This window comes from Trichechus manatus, unplaced genomic scaffold (assembly GCF_000243295.1).
Source record: "Trichechus manatus latirostris isolate Lorelei unplaced genomic scaffold, TriManLat1.0 scaffold00003, whole genome shotgun sequence".
In the NCBI taxonomy this organism is placed as follows: Eukaryota; Metazoa; Chordata; class Mammalia; order Sirenia; family Trichechidae; genus Trichechus; species Trichechus manatus.
Window position 1 is genome coordinate 7902994 of NW_004443939.1, and position 10262 is coordinate 7913255.

General features: G+C 35.5%; 1 protein-coding gene and 1 pseudogene across 1 annotated transcript in view; one reads left to right on the plus strand and one right to left on the minus strand.

Annotated features, from left to right (window-relative positions):
- Window positions 1-432, minus strand: part of LOC105756227 (60S ribosomal protein L9-like) — a 2147-nt pseudogene extending 1715 nt beyond the window's left edge.
- The window catches only part of PATJ (PATJ crumbs cell polarity complex component), a 431680-nt gene that overhangs the window by 53003 nt on the left and 368415 nt on the right, over window positions 1-10262 (plus strand). Inside the window, exons 2-5 of the mRNA XM_023730369.1 lie at window positions 1016-1072; window positions 1179-1345; window positions 3346-3540; window positions 5026-5165. Of these exons, the coding sequence (XP_023586137.1) occupies window positions 1051-1072; window positions 1179-1345; window positions 3346-3540; window positions 5026-5165 (524 nt within the window). The 5' untranslated portion in view covers window positions 1016-1050. The remainder of the gene's footprint in view (window positions 1-1015; window positions 1073-1178; window positions 1346-3345; window positions 3541-5025; window positions 5166-10262) is intronic.

Genomic DNA, 10262 nt, shown 5'->3' on the forward strand with positions numbered 1-10262 from the left:
TCCTCCAGAGCTGACAGAGAGAGAGGGCCTTCTCCTGGAGCTGATGCCCTGAATCTGGACTTGTAGCCTACTGGACTGTGAGAGAATAAACTTCTGTTTGTTAAAAGCCATCTGCTTGTGGTATAAACTTCTGTTTGTTAAAAGCCATCCGCTTGTATTTCTGTTATAGCAGCACTAGATGACCAAGACAATCATGTTTTATATGTGACTTCAGATAGTGCAGACTGTAGCCAGTTCGTTTCTATTTCCCCACCATTTGTCAAAGTGAAGCGTCTTTTTTTTCTTTCCAAGGAGACTGAGTTCTACAATGATGTGACTGAAGTTCCTCTGCAGGATTCCTCTGGGGCCCTTCACAATAACTGTGTGTCCCTTCAGAGTGATGTCGATATTATCTGGAATGTCGACAGTCGGGTTGCTGAGAATGGTCTTCATTCTCACCGTAGATGTGGCCAAGAGAACAACATGATATTTTTGAGGTTCATCCATGTTGGGTGTATCAGTAATTTTTTTGCCATTTTATTTCTAGTATTCCATTACATGTACACTCCATAATTTATATGTTATTAGATATGTGGAGTTTTATGTTTGGGGCATTTATAAGTAAAGATGTTTTGCACATTTATTTACAGACCTTTTTGTGGGCATATGTTTTTATTTCTCTTGTATAAGTATTTAGGAGTGGAATTGCTGGGTTATATAGTAAGTGTATTTTAACTTTCTAAGAAAGTGCCAAACAATTTTCCAAAGTGGTATGTCATTTTACATTCATATTAGCAATACATGAGAGTTCTGGTTGTGTCATTGCCACCACTTAGCATTGTCTATTTTGGTTTTTAAATTTTAGCCATTTTAGCGAGTATGTAGTGAGACCTCATTGTGGTTTTAATTTGAGTTTCCCTGAGTGGGATCTTTTGATGAAGAATATGCTTGAGGTTTTCTTTAATTTTTCTGTAAGACTTTGTATACATATACACTAATGGAAATTAATCTCTTGTATTTTTAATTTTTTCTTTAGGTTTCTTTAAAAGTAATTGAAGAGAATAACTCAAAATGCCAGAAAATCCTGCCCTAGGTATAATAGATATATAATTTTATCACTAAAGTAATTAATTAATGACACCAGAATGGAATATAAGATGGGACTTAACTTTTACTCTGATTATTCCTCTTCAACCAAGATAAACTGCAGGTTCTGCAGGTTCTTGAGCGCCTGAAAATGAAATTGCAGGAGAAGGGTGACATGTCGCAGAATGAGAAGCTGTCTACGTTTTATGAGACTCTAAGGAGTCCTCTCTTCAACCAGATACTTACACTTCAGCAGTCCATCAAGCAACTGAAGGGGCAAGTAAGTTGCCCATCAGAGTTTTACACATTGATTTATTCCAAGAAAACACATGGATTTATTCTAAGAAAGAAACAAAGGAGGAAATAGAGACAGAGGCATATTGTCTTTAAGTACTTTTAGTTCAGCAAAGAGAGTGGGTTGAGACTTGTGACCTGTAGGTAGCATTGGCATGGCTAGTTTAAAAATGGTGATGCTAATACATTTTGTGTTTGGCTTTGGAATACAGTCTTTGTACTTATTTAAATATGGAAAGGTAGAAGCTTTGAGAAAATTCTCAGCCTTTCCCTAAAGTTTATAAAACAGTGCTTAACTCTTTTCTTCATGAAGTCATGAAGTAAGAAATGGTCATATCTTTGTAGGACATTATTTGTCCCTCTCTTAGTAATTATCAAATATTTATGGTTTCACATCATGAATATTCTGATTATAAGCTTTTGGTAAGCAGTATACCTGGTGTTTTAGTATTTATTAGTGTTTCCTCCACTATGTAAAGCGTAGTGCCTGGAATTCTGCAGGCTCTTAAGACATAGTTGTTGCATTAAAGGGCACATAGTATCTCTACTTGCAAATCATTAGTTTAATTGTTCTCTTGGGTGCTGTGTTTTCGGATCAAGGATGGCAGATTGGTTTTAAAATAATGTATTCTGGAAACTGAGTTTGAATAATATCTATTTTATAGGTTAAATTTGGGCAGAACTTTAAATGTAATTAAAGATAATATAGCAGAATTGTTACTCTGTGAAAACAAAATTTGGGAAAGAATGTTTTTGCTGATAAAGCCCAAATTCCTGCCCCACAAATTAATGAGTAATTTGTTCATAACTAATTTAGGATTAAATATCTTTCTGTGAATTTCTTTTTTTTAGACCAGAACTTAATACCATAATTTTAGAATGAGTTCCATAGCAACAGTGAATGCTATTGGTAGAAATTGAAATTGGGAAAGATCAGTACAACTCTATCACTATTATTAGAGTAACCCCTCCAGCATGACAATCCATTATATTTTACAGTTTGCAGTTTTTATATACATAATCATATTTCATCCATGTAAAATCCTCCTACCCAGGGGATGTTGATTTTTGTATCAGGTTCTACTGACATTTGTTCTTGTTACCTCTGTTCAACTGTGTGTTGGTAGTTATCAGCCAAATGATCTTTTAAAAAAAAACCTCTTTTTTTCCCGCTCCCCATAATTACATGATTCTCCTTTTTTACTAATATTTCTGCCACTCACTTCCTGTGTAATCTTGATCAAGTTACCTAACCCCTATGTGCCTCGGTTTTCACATTCACAAAATAGGATAATAGTATTTCATAGGTCTGGGTAAGGATTAAATGAGATAATACATGTAAGAACCTTGGCACAGTGCCTGGCTCATAGCAAGTACTCAGTAAATACTATTAATTGTTGTAATTGTTACATACTACCTGTGGATGTTTTATGGCTCTACACTTGAAAATGTACAGGTAAATGCAAAAGAGCTCAGTGTCTTACATTCATGTTTATGTGTCTGGATGTATATGTATATGAAGTATATTGAGATATTATCTCTAATATTATCTCTACATATTAATTTGGGGTAGCAGTAGTTGTTGTGTGCCACTTAGTTGTTCTGACTTGTAGCGACCCTATATGACAGGGTAGAACTGCCTCATAGGGTTTCTTAGTCTGTAATCTTTACGGGAGCAGATCTCCAGGTCTTTTCTCCTGCAGAGCCACTGGAGGGTTTGAACCACCCACATTAAGCAGCTGAGTGCTTAACCATTACTCCACCAGGGCTACTTGGGATAGTAGTAGAAGGCTGGAAGCAAGAACTATCAGACATTTCGTATAAATACACAGATTCATATATTTGTATCTTGTTTCTTCCGCATGTATATATTTAACATGCAAATTGAACATGTAGTAGGAAAAATCCAATATTTAATAAGTAGAAATAATATACTTTTCTATAGGTTTCTGTTGATGATTCTTTTTATGTTTTTCTCTCCAACAGCTCAGTCATATACCCTCAGATTGTTCAGCCAACTTTGATTTTTCCAGAAAAGGGTTATTAGTGTTTACAGATGGTTCCATCACTAATGGGAATGCCCATAGGCCCTCCAATAACTTGGCTGTATCTGGGTTATTTCCTTGGACCCCTAAGTTGGGAAATGAAGACTTCAACTCAATTGTTCAGCAGATGGCTCAGGTAAAGTTATATCTCGTTATAGGAATATTTAGCTTCATTTCTCCCCTTATAGGTTAAAAAAGAAACCCACACTCTTTTGCCTTAAAATATTTTACTGTGTATTTTGTTTGCTTGTGTGTTTATATTGTTAGGAGGAATTCATGCTATTTTCTAACCTGTGTGTTGGAAATTTATTGGTTTAAAATTACTTAAAGCATCCTAGTTCATGGTGAGAGAGTGTTTTGATAATGATTCCAATTTGACACATCTCTACACTTGTAATGATGGAGATTCTTATTGGTTTTGATCACTGGAGGAAAATTGTGTGTAATTTCTCTACCAGAAGTGATGAAGCTATTGAAACTATTTTAAATTTTATATCAAAACAGAATTAATGAGAGTTAGGCTTAATATGGAGCCCTGGTGGTACAGTAGTTAAGAGCTCGGCTGCTAACCAAAAGGTCGGCAGTTCAAATCCACCAGGTGCTCCTCGGAAACCTTATGGGGCAGTTCTGCTCTGTCCTGTAGGGTCGCTAGGAGTCAGAATTGACTCGATGGCAATGGGTCTGGTTTTGTTTGGTTTTAATCCAAATATAAATTGGGATATCTAGAGAGACATTTGAAAAGGTAATTCAGTTTTATCCCTCATACCTATTAAAAATTAAGTAATAGACAATTGACTCTTTGGATACGTCAGTTTTTTGATTGTTCACCTTACCTTCTAATATATGCCTTTAAAAATGAAACTTGAGTTCCAGAGTGAAAAGAACCTGTTTAAAGTGTGATAGTTAAATAATGTTCTGTACCTAATTCCTTTTTAGATTTTATAACTCTATCCCCTTTGTTTGACTCTCTAATAATTATTTTTATGTCATGCGTTTGTTAGTTGACTACTTTTTTGAAGTTCTCATGTTATAAATGCAATTATTAACTAAAGCAATAAATGCCTGGTAATCACAGCTAGAACTGATCGATGGCCTTTTCCATCGTCTTTTGCGTTGACCTAACAAAAACAAATATTAACTCATCACAATAGAATTAAAAACAGAATGCTAAGAAACGAAGCTGATTTTGGACTTAGGTTAAATGCTAACATATTTCTGATAACATCTGGTTTGCTTTCCTCACTTAAAAATATATTTTGCATCAAAAGAATTTAGGAAAACGCAGTGTACAAGGTAATTTGGAATATACTGGGGGAAAAGGCATTTTTCTCAGCAGTTTTCATCTGTCTTAGGATTTATCTAATAGTGTGAATAAAGTGTTAAAATACCTCTCAGATTCCCTGAGGTTGCAAAGTGCTGCACATTCCCTCTTATGTTCTACTGGAAATAATCAAGTATGAGGGTTTCCAGAAATAATTTATTACTGAAATACTGGGTTTATTTGGTTTTATAGAGATGACTTAGGAGAAGCTGTTTTTGTGCTTAAGCAGTTTTAGCTCTGTGGGAAGAGTATGTTGGTTAAACCTATGACGCTGAATTTTTTTTAACCTGTTTTCATTAGGGCCGGCAAATTGAGTATATAGATATAGAACGGCCTTCAACTGGAGGCCTTGGATTCAGTGTGGTGGCCCTTCGAAGTCAAAATCTGGGAGAAGTTGATATCTTCGTGAAGGAAGTACAGCCAGGCAGTGTAGCAGACAGGTGAGGAAGATGTTCATTTTGCTTTTTGTTAAATTTCTTTTTGTGTGACAACTCTGAAAAGATTATTATAAAGAGGATAAGAAACTAGTAGTAAAAACAGTAACGGTAACAGCTAACACTGACTTCAGCTCTTCCTATGCATTTGTCAGGTGTTTTGCATATGTTCAAAAGGAGTCCTGGTGGCACAGTAGTTAAGTGCTCTGCTGCTAACCCAAAGTTGGGTGGTTCGAACCCACCAGCCGCTCCGTGGGAGAAAGATGTGGCAGTCTGCTTCCATAAAGATTTCCAGCCTTGGAAACCCTACAGGGCAGTTCTAATCTGTCCTACAGGGTCACTATGAGTTGAAATCGACTCCACAGCAGTGGAGTTGGTGTTTTTGTTTTTGCATATGTTCTCGCATACACTTGTGGCAGCAGTCCAGCTTTATAGATGAGAAAACCGAACTTCAGAGAGGTTCAGTGGTTTACCTGTAATCACACAACTGATAATGCTGGAACCATGTGAGTCCAAGACTGTCTGACTGCAAAGCTATTGCTCTTTCCACTACACCACACTCACATTTGAACATGATATTATAGTTGCGGTCTGATCAGTACAGTGGGAGTATTAAAATACTAATTCTGCATCATATATGAATTATTAAACTTAAGATTATAATAATGTTTTTGGTGATCTTATTAAACTATTGATTTATTAAGATTATTGTCAATTAAAGTGTCCCTTAAGTCTATGCTGTCCCCCATGTTGTGCTTGTGCCTTTGTTTTATTTTTTAAGGGTATGGTATAAGCAAGCCTTATATTTTGTGTCTGTTTGATTTCAGGTCTTTGGTTTATTACTCATTTAATAAGTACTCTATTCTGTATATTATTACTGCGTGTTAGAATAATAGCAACAGTGGCAGCATTCTATTATAAAAATTCTCAGTTGATAATCTATATTTGAATTGATGTTCTCCATTCATAGGGGATCAGTAGGCTCCCATACTCAGAATTCAAAAATAGTGGGTTGCCGCGGCTGTGTATCCTGATTTTGCTGTCTATTGCAGCATTTCCTCAAGTATGTTCTGTAGAACCATAACAGTGGCCAGATACGTTTGAGAAACTCTATCCTGTTCTTGGAGATTGTGTATACGTAGTTAGGGTGACCGTATATTTTGTTGTCCAAATTGTGACAGTTTTGGGAGGGCAAGGGGGTGCTATTAATAATAACACTGTGATGGCAGGTATAAACTGGAGCTATTTTGGCAAACTTAGGCAATTATGGATAAACTTGGACTTACAATCAGCTTAATAGCTTAATCAAGGCGATAAAATCCCTTAATAAAAATCCTATTTAACTTTGGCCCAGCTCTTTAAAAAAAATTATTTTTTTAACTTTCAAAGATGATTATTGATATATAATTCACCAACACAAATGTCACCATTTTAAAGTATACAGTTCAGTGGTTTTTGGTGTATTCATAATGTTGTATAACCATCCCCACTATGTAATTCCAGAACATTTCCATCACCCCGAAAAGAAATCTCACACCTGTTAGCTGTCATTGCTCTCCCCTCCCCCTACTTTCTAACAACCACTAATCTACTTTCTGTCTCTATTGCCCAACTTTTAATATGGAGCCTTTTGTTTAAGCAGTACCTATTAAGGTCTTTGGAATACCTTGGGAAATACTGAGTTAATATATTTATTATCCTTCCCAGTTCTTTGATACCTATAAATTTGATGTTTACATACATTAATACGTTAATATAAAATCGAGCAGCATTCTATGGCATGCGAGTTGATTCTGTACTCCAAGCTGACCATCTAATACTATAATGCCTTTAGATACTTTTGTCACTAATCCATCCATTGCCCCTGCATTCAACATTTACCTCTCAGTTCTTTTGTCAGGTTATGAAGAACTTTACCAAATGATTTGTTGGCATATTGCCATCCAATATGTCTACAAGATTTCCCTGGTCTACCATGTATAAAATTGAATGTATGCAACCTCTAACCCCAAGGCCACAGAGATGGAACCAACACCTGAGACACAGAGTTATTTGGAGTAGGGAATCTCTTATTAGAAAGGGAAGACTTATAGGTTCATTAGGCAAAGAAGTCCTATTGACTGAGTTTGAATGTTGGTTCTCTCTAGCTGTGTGACCTTGGCCAAGTTACTTAATCCTGCTAAATCTTAGTTTCGTAATCTATAAAATGGCAATGTTATGGTGAGATGTGGATGAAATAATATTAATAAATTCCATAGCGGAGTCCCAAACCCATAATAAAGGCTCAATACATATTTACTATTATTCTTACTCTACTGACAACGTAAAAATTAACATGATATGTACAATACATATTTAGAACACTGTATATGTCTTTCTGCTTTTCCCCCCATTAATGGAGTACGAGTTCGTTGAGGGTATGGCTGATGACTTACACATCTCCATTCCCCTTGGTACCCAACACTCTGCATAGCCTATAGCAAGTAGTTGCTTAATAGTTTTTGCTGAATGAATGATAAGTGAGTGGGCTATCATTCATATGTGTTACTGGGATTTTGGATATTAAAAGAACAAAGTGTGTGTGCCTATGTGTTTTTTGAACTTTTACTTTCAGTACATTGTAGAAACCACCCTCCTACCCTCCCTGCGAGCAAACAAACTAAAAACCAAAACTAAAAAACAAACAGCAGTGCAACGGGAAGATGAGGCTAGCAACCTGAAAAAAAGTCTGTAGGTGATATTTTTAATATTCTTTTTCAAAATACAGTGGAAAAAAATATAACCACATAACAAATGATACATCTAATGTGGGCCATAGATGAGGGGGCAGTCATGGGAAGCTTATAATATGTGATAATGTAAGAAAATTTAAAATATAAATTTTCTAAATAAGTAGAGGAAAATTTTCTAGATAAAAACAACAAAAAAGTAATTATATTTTTGTTAAATGAATAAAGAAAAAGACCTCAGAAATGTACTTATATAGCTTTTTTGTGATAGTTATAAAAATATGACTTGTAAAAATGACTTACCAAATTTAGGAAAAACAAATGTTGAAATATTTTACTTTATTGCTTTTAGTAGTAAACATCTTTTGTTTTATATTTTATTATACTCTCCATAAAGCTTTATTTATAAAGAGGTATAAAATGGAAGCCTGTGGGAGAGTGGCTTGTATCTTGACTTAGACATTGTTCTGTATTATACTGTTAAGCATCAGCTGGAGGAGGTTGGCAGGTGGAAGCAGTGGGAAAAGCTGGTAGAGATTTTATAGGATAGGAGGAATATGCCATAAACAAAGTACTTAGAAATGTGCTTGGAACCTTTCACAGCATCAGGAGTATTGCATCTTTATCTACCCATCCACTCATTTATTTAACAAATATTTATTAAGGGCCTACTGTATGCTATGTGTTGGGTGTAAAATGGTAAACAAAAGAGGCACAATCCCAACCTTCTTGTGGTCAATCCTTATGTCTCAGTTTCTCTTTACTATTAGGTATTCATATTGAGGTGAGTGCTCCTGAAACAGAGGGGTTTGATTATTTGATCATATATAGTAAAGCACTTTGACCAAGACTGAGGGGTGGCTTCTCCAAGGCAGTGGTACTTGAAGGGAGATTTGAGGGGATACAACAGGATCTGCAGACAGCTGAAGGGGTGGAGGAGAGAGGGAGAGGAATAGAGAGACTGTCTGGACCAGCCTTATGGAGAGATGGAACACAGTTTGTGTGCTTAGAATGTGGTTGGAACTTATGTGGTGGGGGAGAGTAGTACAAGATGGCGCAAGAAGAGGCTGGAGAGAGGCAGGAGCCAGCCATCAGGACTTTCTAGATCATTTTAAAGGGTCTACATGATCTTGACCAGTTCTTACTTTCTTCTGAGGACTTTCTGTATAGAACTATGTTATTTTTGGAGCTTGCTTGAGACATGTTGGCTCTCAAAGTCATGAAAATTCATTAGTTGGAGAGACTAGAACTGGACTCTCCTTGAATGGAAAGTATAAATTCAGTGATTTATTATTGAGAATTTTTTATAATATGAGTAAGTTAAATTGTAAATAATAGTAGTAGTAGTAAAACTAATTCAATTTCAAATTCACCAAAAAATTATATTTTCCATAAGACTCTCTTCTGCAGTTTATTTATCTTGGATTGAATTTATATTCCCTGAGCAGATACTGACTGGAAAGAAAGGAGGCGTCCTGGAAACCTACTGGGTAGGAGGGGAAGGTAGATTAAAATAGAGTGGTTTCCAGAAAGTAGAACATTTGCGCGTGAGTAATTTTAGGACCGGCTCTTATGCAAAATGAGTTACATTAGGGCTAAAAAGATTCAGAGTAACTCATTCATTTGGGATTAATTAAGAAATATCCCGGAATGAACAAGCTGTGAATAAATAGGATTTTAGGTGAAGAAGTTAACAAGAGGAGGGCGTTGAAGATAAACATGGAATGATTCCTAGATATTGTCCTATAGTGTTCATATTTAAAAAATAAGTATTTCTTTAGGACTGGGGAAAAGTGCACAAGAATCATTCTCAAAAGATTTTAAAGTTATGAAAATCATGAAAGTAATACATGCATATTATAGAAAATTGCAAAATATAGAAATATAATAAGCAAGCAAAAACAAAAAACAACAAAAAAATCTCATGGACTTTCACCAACTTGCCAACCTGAGTTAACTAGGAAAGACATCAGAGTGCTTTCTTTTAAGAAATAAAACCCATTGCCGTTGAGTCGATTCCGACTCGTAGCTACACTATAGGACAGAGTAGAACTGCCCCAATAGGGTTTCCAAGGAGAAGCTGGTAGATTCAAACTGCCGACGTTTTGGTTAGCAGCCGAGTTCTTAACCACTACACAACCAGGGCTCCAATAAAAATAAAGTCACAGAATATATACAATTTTATATCTTATTCTCGTCACTCAATAGCATAACATAAGCCTTTCATGATATTAATAAAAGGATTTATTTTTTTTGTATGGCTGTAATCATTTTTTTTTTTTTATTGTACTTCAGGTGAAGGTTTACAGAACAAATAGTTTCTCATTAAACAGTAGTACACATATTGTTTTATGACATTGGTTAACAACCCCAC